Here is an 18,752-nt window from a genome sequence, read left to right as displayed (position 1 = left end):
TGCCCGAAACCGCCTCGTTCATTTTCGGCAGAAATCGCTATTTCCGCAACCCTTAGTTCGAACGTTCAAATTTCCTGCACTTCATTCAATAGAAGAAATTCTACACGTATATCATATTTATTCGTGATATGATGTTTGATTAATCCTATAATTTAATATATAAATATTGGTGTCGATATAATGAAGTATCGTATTTCCTCGAAATTTGCTCCATTAATCTGGTCGACCTTGTTAAACACATATGCCAGGAAGAAGACTTCATAATTGAAATTAAACAATAGATTCAGCTAATAGAATAATAAGGTAGTAATCTAATATTTTACCAACAAGCTCGGGTCAAAAATGGTTAAGTAGAAAATTCTACACGATGGTTCAGATGTTATTACACTGCATCAAACGATCAATATATTGTTTACTCGTTTAAAAATATAATCTTACATCGTTACACTCGAGACCGGAAGTATGAATAACCTATTAATTACCATCAACTACTTTTCTTATCAGGTATAGAATCAATCGGTCTATTGATATTTGCAAAGAAGGAAAAGGAGATATGTAGCAACTATGCAAAATACAAAATTGAGAAGAAAGTAATTCCTACTTTCCTAAGAAAATCTTACTTTGTTTTTCTTTTGAACAACTGGAAATGTCTAATATATGAAAGAATTTGAATATTTAATATTAAAATAAAGGTAAATAATAAACATTTGATATTTTTTCGCTTTTACTTCTGTGTTGTTTTATGCTTAAATCGAATATAATTAGACTGTAGTCTAATACATGTACACCTGAAATATTGTATTAAAGTGAGATTTCAATTTACCGATGGGGTTCCATGTTACCACCTTCTCCTCTACATGTTCGAAATACGCTACTTTCGTTCAATGAGGAGTAATGTGAATTACACGAAGTTACAAGTAGCCTATGCTTAACACGTCCTTGATTGTATCTGTTTCATGCCCACTCTAGATAGGTGCACACGACCTGGAAATTACAAAGCTTCATTTCATTGTCAGTTAAGCTCATGCGAACGTTAAAACGAGTACGGACTACAGTGAATCGGTTTCAACAAACAAAACTCTCTCTTGACATGGAGAACACTGTTCCGCGGAATAAACGAGGTTTCCTATCCTCGGTACCTTCTGAATCTTTATGGAAAGCTGAATGTTTATAGTTTGTAAATAGTTAATCGTAAATTTGATCATAACAACAATCATACACGCGAATATCCTCTTTGATCTTTATAGTGTGCTGATATCATAGATATCGTTAATCAAAAAATTTAAATGTGCTTCTTACTAAGTGTCATGACTTTTAGCGATGTAATTATATAGCAATTGTATTTGTGAAATATACCAGTAGTAAATGTGTCTTATGTTTGTACTGTTCGAAATGATATACATAGTTATACATCCAATATGATTGATTGTTGTATCGTGTAATATAATCAATGACCGTGGGACGATTAAAATTTCATTGGATCCAAAATTTAAGTAAGTTTTATTGTATTAATATTATTTTTTTATATGTATATACATAATTATGTACTATGATATTTTCAAACAGATTTTTAAATGTTATAAATGGTATCAAGAATGATCGAATGATTGTAATCCCAGTGATTAATATGTTCGCTGCTATTCCTGTCCTGCTATTTGAACACAACCTCTATATGATGTTAAGTGACGCTGTCTAATTATATTATTACCGCGATAAAGATATAAAAATAGAAATAATATATAACTGTGTGTATCTGAAGGAGGAGAAGTAAAAATGCAAAGATATATAAAAATAAAATTAGGAATCAAATAGTAAAAGGTATCCAAACAATCATCTTTAAATAGCTACTCCGATTTCAATAAAATAGTAAGATATGCAATTTCTAAGAGAAACTAAACATTCTTCATGGATTCAAATTAAAAAAATTTTACACTATCGATATACATATATTTTCATTATATCAATTGTTTGCCTACCGGTACTACTATTAGTTAATTTTGATATCATAAAAAATTGTTAAACTAATAATTGTAACATTTTAAATTTCCCATTGGATTTATACATACATACATATGTACCAAGATCTATTTATATATTATTATACACAAATTATTTATTTATTTATACTGTACATAAATTTATAAAAGAAAGTATAAGAAGATGATTTTTTTATAGCACTCGTTATGATTCTATACTTATGCTGTCGTCCAACCGGACTGTGGTCCCATTCAGAATGTACACTGTTAATGTGAGGTGATTACGCATTTGTCACCAGTCAATGCCAATCGTTTCGAGTAGAGAACCGGTAGAGTTCGACGTTAAGGCATTACAGTACGGATTGCATCTATCAATTGACATGAGGATAGTTAAGTGCGCTAACCTACACAAAACAAGGAAAAAGCACGTGTTTCGATGATTCCGAATACTATTCGAAGTATTAAATAACGTTTAATCGATTTTGTATTTATATTGATCGTACTTTATTGGTGCCAAGCTCTTTTTACTCTTTTCTACACTAATGTCTTCACAGAGCCAATTGCTATCCGATGCTGAACGCTATTCTAATAATTTCTCAATTAATAAAACAGTAGTTTGAAGGACAATAGAAATGTAAACATCATTCAAGTATGTAATATAAATTAATAAAAAATAAATAATGAAAGTAATTTTAATCCAGCTAGTTACAATAGATATTTCAAAAAGAAAGACACATTATTGTAGAGCGTACATTATCAGCAAGTGGAATTGTGTGACATGCATTAGAATCACACGTCTAATCGCATTTCTGTTTTGTATGCAGGATTGTGCATGAATGTAATTTAAAGATTAGCGCATATAGTTCAATACTTTGTTACTATTATGCTCAACATTTTATACGCATTGCAATGTACTACAGTTAACAGATGTTTGTTGCCTTTAGAATGAAACAACCTTCCCTTTTTAGGGTTGAATTGGTTACCCGAAAATGTCGAACAAACATTTCATTCCAAATGCAATCATGCATTTCTTCCAATACTATCAAACGATATCGCCCATATGAATCAATATTCAACTGTACATGAGCATGAAACTCGACGAGAGGTCAAGTGCAAGTATAATGCACAATATCAAAGTACAATAGATCAAATATATGATTCGCTCTTGTTAACTCATATTGAACAAAGTTGACAACGTATATACGAATGAATACTTTTATGCATTGCAAACATTTTCAAAGCGATGATGCATTGAAATTATAAATTATATCTTTATAAATATTTAAAATATACATATATTTTCTTTCGTACGAGTAAAACGTAGGGCGTAAAGTAACATAAAGTTTAAAAGCATTCTAATTATGTAAAATTTTACTATAAATCAAATGGATATTCAATAATTCATAAATAGTGTACAACGCCATCTTTCAATGGCTTTGGAAAGTACATATTCAGTATCATCGGGTCTTCGACCTGTCCTTTTCTCGTTAGTGTGTGCTTTCAGTGCTTTGACGTTTTAATATGTGACGTGAGCCCCCGAACTAGCTGCTACTCGCTGGGAAATCTACGATTCTATGACAGAGACAGACAGGTATAAAAGGTTGACGTATGTTTCGCGTGTAGTAGGAAGTACAAATTGGTTCACTTGTCGTGGAACCATTGCTTTTATATTCATTATCGATTAACTGTGCATACTTGGCCGGCCGGCAGACAGTCGACACGACGCCGGGTCAGCTAAGCAGCTAATAAAAAGTTCGTATGAACGATCGCGAAAGCAATCCTCAATCATAGGAGGGGTATATGTTCACACGTTCTGCGTATTAGAAAATAATATTGCCAGGAGATTTCGTACGAAAAGAGTAATTATATCATTGATCATTTCTGTGAAACAATCTGGGTCATTAGCATGCCAACTATGCGCGAGTTTCTGCTGAACAAATTTACCAACGCGCATGCTCGTAGTACGAAATACACGCGGGAAAATATTGCAAATGAAAACGTAAACTCCGTGCAAATATTCACTTTAGAACTTAAGATTTAATCATACAATTTATAATCTTACACTTTTCTATGCTGCAGAACATGAGTCACTGAATATTTGCAGCAAAAATTATATAAATATTTGCAATAACAATGATGAGGATTTCCTTAAACATCTGAATATTGTTGTCCCGTAACCAAGATAAACGTTGTTGGAATGCACATTGGATAAAATGGAATATGGAAAGTTGTGGAAGCACGATCTTCATCTCGTATGCGAACAGACGACGGATATATATTCTGACACAAAGACATGTTAATGAGGAAAACGATTTCATAAAATCTTAGGCCTTCGAATATTGTTGACTGAGAAGCAGGTTGACTCTATATATCACCAATGTTTTGAAGTGTTCACGTCAAGTCAATCATCCATATAAAACATCGTATAAGAGCTCAAATGTTGCTTACCTTGAATCTTTAATAGTTTCTCTATTTAGAATAGAGTATAATATAGTACTCAATACTTTATATCTCATTTGTTTCAGTTTTTGAATCGAGTAACATCAAATTTAGAAATTAAGGAATCTATTAGGTTCAGTTAAAAGTATAATTATTAAGACATTGTTAAGATAATTGTTATATATAATTATTGATAATATATTGATCTCTTTAATATTTTAATATTATAACAAGCAATATTTGTAAAAATATATAAAAATATATCTTTCACCTCAAAATTTAAAAAAAGGATAATGTTGGTAACGTATAATTAATTGACAAAATTAATTTTGAAATTTAAAACTGCTGCTCTGTAAAAAATTAAGAAAATAGGAAATGTGACTTATTATATCCTTTCTCTCTAGTCTTCAATTGAAAGGAAATCAAATGATCCCGGGGAGCATTTAATGAGACGGATGACTCGGCTGGTCAGTTTCCCGCCAGTAGCTTGAGTTTGGTGTCTGTATTTCTACGTTAAAATTTCTCAGAGGGGGATGCAAACGCCTCCAGCGACTTTCTTGCTTCCTCCGCGAGTGTAGTTCACGGGAGCGCCCTTGCAAGGACAGCGGCCTTTCAGGGCTTTCAAGCCTTTCGGGGCGAACGTTTAAAACGAGGCAAATGGACAAGAGAAAGCGAGTCAAGACGAGTATACAGACAGAACCAGCCGCCTTCTCTTGCTTTCCTGTGTCTCCTTCTATCTCCTTCTTTCCCCTTTTTCTTTCTCCGTACCACTCATTCTTCCCTCCTTTCATTTACCTCCCTCCAAAGTTCAAATGCTTCCCTTCTCCTCTTTCCTTCTCTCTGGCTCGCAGGAAACCAGTCGCGATTTTTCACGCGGTGGGAACTAGAAGCCGCTCCCTACTATAAATAGCCTTCGAGTTCGCTCTCGAGCTCTGCTCTCTCGGCCTCCAACGGCGATGGGAGTAGCTAAAAGGGGGTAGCCATCCATGGGCGCCGACACACTGACGTTTCAACATTATTTTTTACCACCAGTTTCTAATTCTACATTCTGCTTCAACAAGGATGCTGTGCCCCTTTCTATCAACACTTGGACTCGCGATAACGATTTCAAGGTGGCACCTTTTTTCTTTATTTTGTTTACTTTACTGTCCTCTTTACTAAACTTGATTAATTAACGATGGAATTGTTTGTAGATAGTCATTAGTAGACTGTGAATCTGTATACATGTATGGGAAATTTGAAGGTATAAAAATGCACAGAAAACACATAATATGCAAAAATATATGAAACATCCAAAGTATAATACTCTACAATATTTAACAGATAAAACAATTTTCTATCTAAGTTCCATTTTACAAATTATATTTACAAAAATACGTTTTTTCATAAATGGTAGAAGACAATGAAAGATTGTTTTTAATCTTTGTGTTTTAATTAGAACCTTTTTTTGTAGAAACATTGAAGTTTGGCGCAACTAAAAATGTTATGTTAAATGGGATCTTTAAACTTAAATGAGAAATATGCAGTTCCAAAATGTTCAAGAATATTGTCTTTGGTAAATACGGAATATTTAATCAGTTATATTCGCATCCTTCACAGAACACATTGCTTGAGGCAAGCAGTGACGCTGTTAGAAATTATTCGTTTCCCTAAGGTGCGCGATAACTGTAAAATGTGAGCGTTCCAAGAGAATGTCTATCCACGTGGGTCGTGGAATCACGCGTCAAGGGAAGGCGTGGTTGCTGCGATCCCGTGTGAAACAGCATGTTGATCAGGTGGATGGGTTTTCAATAATACTTGTATTTTTATCTAAATCTTCATTGTATTTCATAAACTTATATAATTTTTATTATAATGTATACAGCTTGAAAGTTATGTCAAATTCATTTACTGAAGTACAAAAAAAAAAGATTAAAGATTCATAAAAAATGATAAAGTTAATTTTATAGGATAATTAATGGTGGATTTGAAAAACTATTAATTTTCCCCATTTTAGACGAAATTCTATCGGCGCCCATGTAAGTCATGACTTTGTACGCGCGTGACAGAGGAGTAGAAGGGATGAGCGTTGGAATTTTTATGGAAAGAAAAAAAGGAAAAACTTCGTGTCTGCGACCAAAAGGGGCGGTCGGTAAGCGCGAGGTATAGGTATACCAGAGTGAACAATCGAGATAACTTGCAAAAAATTATATAATTATATAATTCGGTCCTTCAGAAAAAAGAATGCTGTTCTATGAAATCTCGGAATTGTCTTGTATTTTCTTAAAATTCATAAAAGGAATAGATATAAAGGACATAGACTTTTAACTTTTTATAACGTAACCTACGATAAATTTCTTTAACCTGATAATTATTAATACGAATACTTTTGTTGATTCATTAAAAATTAATTAAGATTATTGCAGAAAATAGCATTCCGAGAAACTTAGTTTTAGCAAAACATCGTTTTAATAATTCTATAATTACTGTGTTATTAGATACTTCAGTGAGTAATTAGAATTTATGATAAAAATAATATGATTAAAAAATTAAAAAAAAATTATGATAAAAGAAAACATTTATCCGTTGCATTAAGATTGTTACTAAAAGAATTTATATGGCCCTATTTATCAAATCTCTAGAAGGATCGTAATTGTAAATGGTTTCATTTTCTTCCGTAAGGATTAAATATTCGAATTGAAGAGTGTAGTGAGTGATTAAGCAATGACGCGCCTCTTAGAATCTATCGTGCAGACGGTAATATCTCAGAATGATCTTTAACGTAACTAATAAAATGAATACGTATGAAATAGTTTCATGATAGAAAAGAAATGTCAAAGACAATAAACGTTAATGATCAAAATTCATTGTCAAAATTTATAATATATGTAACTGGATATCATATACCTTACCAAGGTTTATGATAAGACTATCTTATCACGAAAAACCAACTGGTCGAATTGTTCTAACTAAATCGTATTTTTTATAATGCATGTTTGTTTACAAATATCAATATCAATTACCACTTGACACATGGATAAATTAAAATTTAGTATCCTAAAATTAAGTAACCTACTTTAGTTCAAATTGTTGCATAGTCCATCTCTGACCTATGATACTTATAGTACTTGTAATTAAATTACAAATATTTATACAAATTCATATTTTTATAAACTTAAATAGAGGTTTCTTTCGCCTATTAAACTGTAAGGAATACTCTACTTTGGATATTTTAAATACGGATTCTATACATTTTTGTATACTCGAATTTCGCATTAATGCATAAATATGCATGACCCAACAATAGTAGTCGGACATTAATCCCGCAATAAATACTTTTGGACGTTAACATACTTCTATATCGAATTCAACTTCACATGGATATTAAAGCCGTTATGGCGTTTTAGCGTCGTTGTAAGACACTTTTATGTTTGATGTTCTGAATCTTCCATTAATGGTTGTCATCGGACCAATCATTCAACGTTGGTGATACAACCGATTAAGCTATCGACTCGAGATCAGTTTAGTGAAACAATTTACATGATGTAAAAGATAATATTTCCATTGCAGAAAACAATTGATCTTTCTTGGAAATAAATACTAAATTATACTTTCAATTGGGGTAAACAATTATTCATTATAAGTTCACTGAATGTTGTATATCATCCATTTTAGGAATTTCAACAGCTTTTTCTAATTCCAGAAAGGCGCAATCTTAATTAAGATCTTCTCAAAATAAACAAAGAATCACCTACTAGAATAAAATGACCAACATGCAAGTTATTCTGAGAGAGCATTTCAAGAATTCCTCTAAGCTTTGCTACTTTGCGTGCTTATAAGCAAGCGGCGCTTTACTACGATGACGTTAAGTATAGAAGGACTTTACACTTGTTTATTCCATGAATATTCCTCTAAATATTTAGAAGCAATTATTTTTACGTCACAGAAAATAACTGGTTTTCTACGAAGATATTTCGCTCTTAGTCAAAGGATAAAGTCTTAGTCAACGGAATTCTTCATTCCTATTTTGAAATCTTCACAGAAACATCCTAAGAAGTTTTTAATTTTTAAAGTGTAAAAAATGTCAAAAAATAGCATAGAGCAATGATTATTATTTAAGGAACAAAGTGTCAAAAGGACGAAAATTTATGTAAATTTATTTGTGTTAACATCATACTATATTAATATAAGAATGCTTTTTAATTAGAAGATTTAAAGGCAGTCTTTTATCAACAAATAATGATAGAAAAATGCTCTCACGATGAAGGAAAGCAGATAAAGAAAAGAAATATCGGCGAGTCCGTGGACACGAACGATAAAGTTACGATTTGCTGGGCAATCAATGTGAAAACCGGTTGTTGGTTGGAGCATAATGTTTCTCAAATCAATTCGTACTCGACGGGAAATACACCTGTACCCCGACTTCTCCCTTTCACGCTCTAGCCTCTCGGCACTCGCTCCGAACTCGCATAAACGCACACACTCTATTTATAGATAGCGTAAGGTTGATTACTCTTTTCACAGATATATGCCGCCCGAGTCCTTAAGTTTCATCATAAACGTAGAATGGGAGAATCATAAACCAATGTGATGAGAGAATAAGCGAATGAACGATGGCAATTCCAACAGATAGGAGAAAGAAACAAAAATCTGTTTTTATTCTATCTACTTGTGTTCTAAATATATCGAGGTGAAAAATTTTTAATGATAGAGACGTAAAATTATTTGATAATCATGTTTTAATTCATTACCAGACGATATACAAAAAATATCAAATATATAATTTAAAGTAAATGAATAAAATATCTTAACTTATTTTAATAAGTATCCTGTGTTTCTGAACACCTATTCGACCTATTTTTTAGATTGATTTCTATATTAATAATCTAACAAATATATTACATTATTTGAAGTAAGTTAAATTACAAACGTTTTAAATAAATCCTACAGAATAACAATATATATAATATGCATTAAGTAGTATAGCTTAAATACTTAGATTTATTGAATGTTATTGATAAAACCACCTCTTTACTAGGTTCGCTATCAGTAGAATGGATCAATAGTTGAACATTATCAAGAGAATACTATCCATCCCAAGAGTTCTGAAAGAAATAAAGTAGTATAAGCGAAACAAGCGGGAGAAGCGTTCCACTGTGGCATCATCCATATCTTCCAGCATAATAACTTCAATTTCGTCCCGCGGTATTGCAATTTACAAAGAATTGGGGTAACTATCGAGCATCCGGTTATAGTGCGCAGAATACGTGCAATTATCCGTTTCTTTTAAATGCACCAGACGCGAAATGGAGTAGACAAAGTGTGACAGAGAAAGAAAGAGTGAGATCTACGCTGACGAGACAAAGTGTTATGGTTCTTAATGTTACGGGATATAATCTGGCGTCTGAACGACTGTGCGTTTCAGTCATGCCCGTCAATGTTTTTCCACGGACGAAAACCTGTTGTAAATTACATCTCTGCGTCTCGGTCCTCTTTTGTACTCGTCCTTCGAGGGAGATCGTCCGCACGAGGATCACCGGAGAATCGTAATTTACAAGATCTCCTCGTCCTCCATGTTTTTCGTGCCTCCCATCGCCACGCACCCTGAATAATTTACATTTTCTTGCAGTTTCCGTCGATTTATTTACTTTTCTACCGGGTCACGGTGTATTGGAGATCCTCAGACCTATCTTGCACCATCAACTTCATCCCTGAAGAAATTTCTCCATATCAGGAAGAGAAACACAAAAAATGAAGGACTAAGAGAGTATTTTAGTCTTGAAGGTTTAAAAGTAATTACATAACAGATGATATTCTATTTCCCGTGTTATTGAAGACAATTTTTTGAAATTTTGGTTACAAGTTAAAAAATATGTATCTACATATTTATCTACGTAGTTACTGATTCTTTTTTTATGTTCCGTAATAATAGGTAAAAGTAATTGTCTAGGGTAGAGTACTGCCTTATGGCAAAAATAAACCTCTTTTCTCTTCAGAGAGGATCGAGAGATAATAAAAGGAACATGCTCTATCGGATTAATTCCCGAAAGCAAATGGTCAACCAGCACCTTCCTGAGCAGTCATAAATATTCGAAAATCTCTAAAAGGATTTTATTCTGGAAGGATCCTAAATTCCAGCAGGAGCTGCGTTCTCCAACGGTCCTAAGCCTCTTCGTGAACGAACATCAGGCTCTGCTTCAGCACGCGACTGAATTGCCGCGGTATGCCGCGAATGCAAACGACCACTTTTTACCTTGTCATCGTTTCCAGCGCGTTACACGCACGCGGTACCATCAATTCGCCCAGCTCGTTGTGTTATCAACTCGCCGCTACGCGATCTGTTTGCATCCTGAGAACTGGCATGACTCAATGCGCATAGTTATGACCGCACGATATATGCACCTTTTCTAGTTGCTTTCCACTGTGTGCTTGTGACCATTGGTACTCTTTATATGTTTAATGATTATTTCATATAAAATTGATGGTTAATTATGATATGTTTCCCTAATTGTTGAAGGAGATTTTATCGAATAAGGATAATTAATTGTTGCTACAAATTTTGTGATTATTAATATTTTATGTGTGTTGAATTGGCATGAAAAAATGCGACAATTATTTTGATCACAATTCAAGTGTACTTTTTATAGTAGTGATGGATAAATGTCTTCTTGAATCTTTAAAAAGGTGTAAATACTGGTTTCTCTTGAAATATCTTTTTCTTGCAGATATTTGCACAGAGATCTGTCGTTATAATATCTAATTCTTCTTACATAATACAGTGGACATTGAAGTTTTCAACGGGAAGATAATCTAAATATTTACTTAGGTCATTAACGTATGAAATATCTATTTGAAGATAGTCTCCTGCCTACATTTTCAAGCATTCACATGTATGAGTAGTAGTAGAATTTACTTGCTATGTTTCTCTTTATAATAGATCGAAGATAAACGTGAATTTTATTTTCAAATGATGCTGATGGCAAACAGATATGATCATTTTCCTTCAGATATTTAGATACAATTTTTCTTTTTTCAAAAATTATTTCAAGCTTTCGACAAAGATGATTTTAAACCTAATTGAATACTTTATTCATTTATTAAGAATTATAATTGTTTCTTCTTGAAATATACATAGTTTATATATTTTATTCTAATATGATAGAAGCATTTAGATAATAAAAGATCAAAAGAAACCTCTGCATTAATCCAAGATGGAATGCAAAAAGCAAACGAACCTCCGCCAGCAACATGATCCCAACGATGTTGTCCGCACATTGCTGGCTGATTTCTCCTGTTCATCCACCTTGTCCAAATGAATTTGGCACGGTGAATCGTCTGATTCAACGAGGAGCAACAGGTTTGCAACAGGTCTTTGGTCAGGATGAGTTCGAGAAGTCGAGCGAGACAAAGAATTAGAAGTAGAATTTTTAGCCTCTGGTGAGGTCAAAGACACAGATTTGGAGGTTCAATGGTCAGAGATGAAACGAATTTAATTAAGGATAACGAACTTTAAAAGAGTACTGAGGATTGAATGAAGAATTTTTAACCAGTAGTAATGAAGTTCAATCTTTTTAGCATCAATGAAAAATAATTGGATGGAAGCAGAAAGAGACGAAATAAAGAATTAGGAATCGAAAGTTTTAAGCATTGATAGTAACAAATGTGAAAATATAGAGAAAAATTGACCACGAAAGGTACCAATACTATAAAAAAATAAAATATAGATCGAGTATAGAAAATGATAAATATGAAAATACAGAGAAAATTGAAAGTCAAAGGTAAAATCTCCAGCTACCTATGAAAAAAAATGTTTAAGGAAAAAGATTATAAAGTACCAACAATTAAAGATTCTTCTTCTATTTCACGATCTTCCTTGGGAGCAACAAGTCATCGACATTCAGACAACCATTTGGTATGGTTGACCATGGCACTCCCGAGGGTGGAAGAAAGCTGGTGGGAGTCTTGGTGGATGGCAACGGTGAACGTGATAGAAAAGTGAGGGTAGGAGGAGGGTAGACTTGTTCAGCCGATGGTGGTGGTTGCGGCGCCACTGCTATTCCTCTGAGGAAGGGTCATATACTTGAGTTCCTGTGTATCATCGGCATCGGCCAAAGCGCCGGCAGTCGTCGTCCGGCCTTCGTGCGTGCAAGATTGCTTCGTATTCGTTCGTCCAACGACCACTCTCTGATTTCTTTAATAAACGTGTGATAACTTGCCATATCAGTGACCATACTACGTGAGGAAACATATACGATACTTTTAATTAGCAAGTATCCGGTTGAAATGCGATTAGGATACTTAATATGTATAAGGAATAAGAGCGTATATTGTAGAGTATAATAGCACGTGACGTGTACAAGCACGTTGATCATGTTCTTTTGGCTCTTGTAAATAAGGCAATATGTTTTTGAAGTTGATACATTTAAGAAGAAAATTATTTTTTAATAATTTTAGAAGATGCATGATTTGAACTTATTTTAATTGAATGAAGATCTGAGAAGGGCTTTTATAGAGATCTTGTTATGTTAGAAAGATAATCAACGAGATTGTGTAATCTTTTTAAACTTTATTTAGGTATTATTTCTGATAGGGTAGTATTAATAGAAAAGAGGTAACGAAGTTTGTGCTGCCGAAGATTCGCTATCTTCTTATAGTTTTGTATAGTCTTTAGAAAAAATATTTAGTTAATTACTTGTTAATTTAAATTAGAGGCAAAAAAGTAATGCTTATTGTACAATAAGCCTAATTTTGGTATAAGGATCTTTTAGATAAAAAATGTTTCTGTAGTAAAGATCACACGAGGTATATACGTTTAATTCATACGTTTCATTGAGTGGAAATACAGAACGGTTAGTCCACTGTCATTCTTCAACCTGACACGCGAGGCAACGTGTACTTACTTTCTTCAGGAAGTCTAAATGATATTGCATAAGATCCATATACACGCATCTATGATTCTATTACATTATATTATACATTATATCATATATTTCATAATACATTCAACCTATTTACGTACATGAAATCTACTGATTTTCGATTGTAAATTTATTTTTATGTAATTTCCACATAGAACTATAATATAGCGTACAGGTTTCACCAATCATTTCAGAAACTGTTTTTCAATTAGCATACAGACCGACTGAAACAAAAGTCGAGTTTATACTTGTAAATTAAGAGACTCCCCCTTGACGATGATCACTCTTGCAATCAGTGGTAATTGTTTTCCTTGTCACTATGCAAAAAAATATCTATCTTCTTCAAATAGATCTGCTCGTTATCTCAATTGTCAGTCGATTGTTGATTATTTCTTTTCAAGAGATATTGAAACAAGATATAATTTGAAACGTTTACTCATTATATTAGTAGGATTATAATTAAAAGTTTAAGTATTCACTCACGCAACTTCACTTTCCAGAAAAAGGAACAAATTATACTGATTTCCTACAATATCTATACTTATAATACAACGATTACGGCATATTTAAGATAGTTTAGAAATTCTGTTTGAAATAAGCATCAAAATTCCAATATAGCTCGTAAATTAAATATTCGTATACTCATTTAAATGGTGTTCCATTTTAAGTAGTATATATCAAGAAAGCACAAAACATTTTTTTCATTCCATAAATTCGACTTGCTTATTCAGCCGCTCTGTATTACCACATACATATTTATTTTGTCATCTCATATTGTTCACTATTAACATAATACTACATTCGTTATCGATCTTGAAGATTATTCATTAAACATTCTTGTTCGACTTGACACATATTTTGCATTATTTTTATCTGATGAATTATTCACAGTAATCTCCGCGTTACGTAAATATTTCTAATAGATACAAGTACATATTCGTATAAATGTTTTGGTCAGATTCGACTCCGATGATTATCTGTAGTTAGGTTGAATTCAAGCCGGTAAAACCAAGCAAGTGTATATTAAATCATTTACATTGTTAATGATTCGATAATGTATAGCTCATATCGCAATACTTATCGCATCGTGTAACATTACAAGGTACTCTATCTGATTGAGATGCCTGTTGATCGCGATGTCCTGATGGTTCTTGACTGTGCACACCGCTCAGAACGATTTTATATGTATATATCTTACCTTGAGAATAGTTTCCGTGATTATTCAGTCAATTTGCATATCCTTTAAGTTACAAATTATTTTTATCCTTATACGAAGCATTTTGCTCCTAACTATTGTTTCATGGTCTACATTTCTTACATTTTCTTCCAGTTATTGAAATGGGCATTTTAACGAGCCTTTATTGTAATATCAGCGAATTTTATCGCTACAATTCTGCTAAAATTGTAGCGCAGTAAAGATTGTATTGGAGATCGTGTAGGACAAATTAGTAGTTCAAAATCATATTAGTTTATTCCATTTTTTATAATTTTATTATTTACTTACTAATACAAATACCGATATAGATAAGTGGAATAAATACATTCATCGATTTTTATGTATATAACAGAGAATAATGAAAGTGGAAAAATTGAAGTCGGAATGCCAAAATAGCTAACTAATTTGGCGAGACATCGTTCTTCGATGTCCTTGAATGCTCAACTAATTTTAGGCAAATTACAACGCTTCGCTGCAAAAGTGATTAAGCAATTTTTCCGAACAATATTTGAACTCGATTGAAATTGTTTTTCGATTTTAATTGTTTTATTGTTAAACATGTTTACAAGTTAATTTCACAGATCTATTCAATTTCTGAATTTCAGGGTGAAAGTGGGAGATCTACATGCACCAAAATCCGAGCCAACACAGTCAATTTAAACTTTCGTTAGATCATTGACACGTTCAAGAAACTGTCTGCTTAGATAAAAGTACTCTTAAAGACTGTCTTATTGACAACGATTTCGATATAACTTCTATTTTATTAAAAATGCCATAGTCCACAAATATAGACTTACACTCTTCTCCTAAAGAAGAAAAGATAGAGGAAGGTTTTCCAAAATTAAAATTCGTGAATCGGTAACTCGATTCATCTAAGCGGCGATACGGTTAAAGGCCTCCTTGAGGCAAGAAATCATTATTTTCGGCGAGACGGATTCGACGATAGAAAAAAGTTACTTTAGAAGTGTATCCCCGAACAGAAGGACTACGGGGATTTGGAGGCGCAAACGGAGAAGAATTAGAAGCATCAAAGAAAAATGGCGTATGACGATGTTATACTTCGAATGGGGGAGTTCGGCCGATACCAACGCAGAATCTATCTGTTGCTCTGTCTACCGGCGATATCCTGCGCTTTCCATAAAATCGCTGGAGTCTTCCTGAGCGCGAAAATGAACGCTAGGTAAAATCTTATTCTAGCAATTTAAATAGATTGTTGATATTTTTATATTGTTGAAAGAATAATATCATACTCTGAGTTTTTCAAATTGATTAAAATCTCGCTTTGAATAATAAATTATATATCTAGAATGAATTTTCATAAATAAATTTCCATTCTAGATGTCTGTTACCACATGAAAATCCGGAGAATGCCACATATTTTTTACCGCCACACATACTGAATACGAGTTATCCAGGGGGTTACGAGCAGGAAAAATTGTTACAATGCTACATGCTGGATCTTCCTAATATCGTTAATGAGACAACGATCAATAGGTACGTCGACACGTCAACGGGTAATATACACGGAGAAACACCATTAACTCCAAATAGTCTCAACACCCAAGGATACAAGCCATGTGAAACGTTCGTTTATGATAGAAGCAAATATAAAAGTACTACCACTTCTGAGGTATATTTCATGTCTTCGTGACATTAAAATGATAAATCCGAATATTTTCTATATCTTCGAACGTTTTAACAAACAATTATCTCTTTTTATTTCCAGTGGAATTTAGTTTGCGATAGGTCATGGTTGAGAGCTACGGGGGATTCGTTGTTTATGGTAGGAGTCATGCTTGGCTCGATGATTTTCGGTGGTTTGTCCGATAAGTTTGGGCGTAGACCAATTTTCTTCCTGTCTTTAGTCATACAGTTGGTCGGTGGTGTACTAGTCGCAGTTTCCCCCGAGTATATTTCCTACGTTGTCTTCAGGTTAATAGTTGGCTCCACTACTAGTGGAGTCTTTTTAGTCGCCTATGTAATAGGTAAAGTCTTACGAATTTCGTATATTTAATAAATCTCATATATTCTTCACTACTATTATTTAATATTATAGCTTGATGTTATAATACTGACAATGAGAACGACAACGTTGCCTTTCAGCCTTGGAAATGGTAGGACCAAAGAAGCGTTTGGTAGCTGGGGTCGGCTGCCAATTGTTCTTCACAACTGGATATATTCTAACTGCTGGTTTTGCGTATTTTATAACCGATTGGAGAATGCTACAAATCGCTATCACTATACCTAGCATTGCGTTTCTTCTCTACTGGTGGTAAGATCAATATCTCTTTGTTCAGTGCTTTTCTGAAAAACATATTTTCCTTTTCTTCATTTTTTAAATGTTGTTATGAGAAACTTTATAGGTTCATTCCTGAATCCGCACGTTGGTTATTGACAAAGGGTCGTGTACAAGAGGCGAAAGATCTCCTCCAACGAGCTTCCTTAGAAAATGGCGTAGAGATGCCGAGCGAAGCTCTGGATACGCTTCTTAATAGTAATAACGAAGAAACTACACCAGATTATAGAAAGCCATCGTTATTTGATCTTTTTCGGTATCCAAACTTGAGAAGAAAGAGTATTTTACTATTTTTCAACTGGTAATCTTTACTTTAATTTTCCTTTTGATTTTTCAGTAGTTTTTAGCATATAGTATTTGCAAATATATCATCCTTTCCTTATTAATAGGCTTGTAAATAGTGGCACATACTACGGTTTATCCTGGCATGTGTCCAACCTTGGTGGCAACGATTACGTTAATTTCGTCATATCCGGGTTGGTGGAAATACCTGCATACACATTTTTAATCTTCACATTGAATCGTTGGGGAAGAAAGATCATCCTGTGCGGTTGCATGCTAATAGCAGGATTTGCATTACTTGGAATCTTGCTTGTACCTGCTGGTTAGAACCAAAACAAAAATTAAATTTTATTGCATTGTTTTTTAATGTAAATCAATAAATTTATTAATATTTTCTAATTTATGAATATTTTTAGATGCTCAGTGGCTCATAATATGTTTAGCGATGATCGGTAAACTCACAATTACATCATCTTATGGTGCTATTTACGTTTTTACTGCCGAACAATTCCCTACGGTTATTCGAAATGTCGGTCTTGGAGCAAGCTCGACTTTCGCTCGAATCGGTGGAGTAATTGCTCCACATGTCATTCACTTGGTAATTCATTATTTTAACTTCCTAATCATGTTTATGATATATTTATTTTTGATAAATACTATTTTGTAGTCTGAAATCTGGATGCCTCTACCATTTGTTATTTTTGGATCGTGCGTACTTTTTGGTGGAGTTATGTCGTTACTCCTTCCAGAGACGTTAAATAAGAAGCTCCCAGAATCTATACAAGATGGCGAATTATTTGGAAAGTATGTTGAGATACGACACTTCTTTTTCATTTCACAGGGTAAAATATCAAAAAATCCTATTATCACATTTCCATGATTTTAGGAAACCGAAGAAGAAGAAGAAGAAGCAACAACTAGATATAGAACAACTAAACGAAGTTGATGTGATAAAACCATTGAAACCACAAGAAAACGGTGTTCACGAGAAACAAAACGGATGACGTTAATTTAGAAAAAAAACAACGGTTATGCTCAAAGTATATACTTCAATCCTGTCTGATTGTATTTTAGGCACCCTTGTATACGCGTCTTACGTATACTAATCTTAGTGTGCCCATTGCAATACTGCAGTACCAAAAACAAAAGAAAACAAAACAAAAAAAAACAAAATCACATTTATCTTTCAAATTATATCACCAATGATGTAGATTGCTTTTAATCAAACGAAACATGCAAAACGTGAAATCGAAGGATGATAAGAAATGTATACTTAGACTTTCAGCTTGTTTCGTAATTACTGGAAAATACAATGAAAGCAAGAAGGTAGCATTTTCCTTATGTTTATACATACACGCAATATACAGCTTTTGTATTTAATAGCACATAAAAATTCTGCCAACATATATATCATTTATTTTAATTTCTAAATGTGGTTTACATACATATTAAGTGACCTTGAAATATAAACCTGTAAAAGCTACTTTCGAAAGCTCACGCAGGAAATAATTATATTTCTGCGCCGAGATCGCAGGTAAAAAATACAAAGACTTTGACGTTTTAATTATGTCTTTATTTCATTATTAGTAATATATAACATATACCCCATCCTCCTATTTTAATCATTTTAATAGTTTAGATGTATT

At 33.2% G+C, this 18,752-nt stretch overlaps 1 protein-coding gene across 7 annotated transcripts; it reads left to right on the top strand.

Moving 5' to 3' along the window:
- Positions 1 to 1,002: 1,002 nt before the first annotated feature.
- Positions 1,003 to 18,670, top strand: Orct (Organic cation transporter). Of its 7 annotated transcripts, XM_072019497.1 has the most exons (14): positions 8,098 to 9,084; positions 9,433 to 9,624; positions 9,694 to 9,940; positions 10,024 to 10,186; positions 10,391 to 10,615; positions 15,134 to 15,708; positions 15,867 to 16,158; positions 16,255 to 16,513; positions 16,632 to 16,800; positions 16,892 to 17,125; positions 17,214 to 17,428; positions 17,523 to 17,704; positions 17,774 to 17,910; positions 17,993 to 18,670. In XM_072019497.1, the coding sequence occupies exons 6-14, from the start codon at positions 15,566 to 15,568 to the stop codon at positions 18,108 to 18,110; spliced, it is 1,749 nt and encodes a 582-aa protein (XP_071875598.1). In that variant the 5' UTR covers positions 8,098 to 9,084; positions 9,433 to 9,624; positions 9,694 to 9,940; positions 10,024 to 10,186; positions 10,391 to 10,615; positions 15,134 to 15,565; the 3' UTR covers positions 18,111 to 18,670. The 7 variants fall into 7 exon arrangements, with proteins under 7 accessions (XP_071875603.1, XP_071875600.1, XP_071875598.1 ...); XM_072019502.1 differs by lacking the exons at positions 8,098 to 9,084; positions 9,433 to 9,624; positions 9,694 to 9,940; positions 10,024 to 10,186; positions 10,391 to 10,615 and adding an exon at positions 1,003 to 1,493; XM_072019499.1 differs by lacking the exons at positions 8,098 to 9,084; positions 9,433 to 9,624; positions 9,694 to 9,940; positions 10,024 to 10,186; positions 10,391 to 10,615 and adding an exon at positions 3,411 to 3,567.
- The last annotated feature ends 82 nt before the right edge of the window (positions 18,671 to 18,752 follow it).

This window comes from Bombus fervidus, chromosome 16 (assembly GCF_041682495.2).
Source record: "Bombus fervidus isolate BK054 chromosome 16, iyBomFerv1, whole genome shotgun sequence".
NCBI classification, from domain to species: Eukaryota; Metazoa; Arthropoda; class Insecta; order Hymenoptera; family Apidae; genus Bombus; species Bombus fervidus.
The sequence above is the reverse complement of the archived record's forward strand: the minus strand, read 5'-3'. Positions and strand labels throughout refer to the sequence as shown.

What these genes read in the sequence shown, in the direction of transcription:
- Orct (XM_072019502.1), top strand. Translation starts at nt 15,566, where the DNA reads ATGGCGTATGACGATGTTATACTTCGAATGGGGGAGTTCGGCCGATAC. An exon ending in AGCGCGAAAATGAACGCTAG is followed by an intron (nt 15,709 to 15,866) that starts GTAAAATCTTAT and finishes TTTCCATTCTAG; the next exon opens with ATGTCTGTTACCACATGAAA. An exon ending in TTTAGTCGCCTATGTAATAG is followed by an intron (nt 16,514 to 16,631) that starts GTAAAGTCTTAC and finishes GTTGCCTTTCAG; the next exon opens with CCTTGGAAATGGTAGGACCA.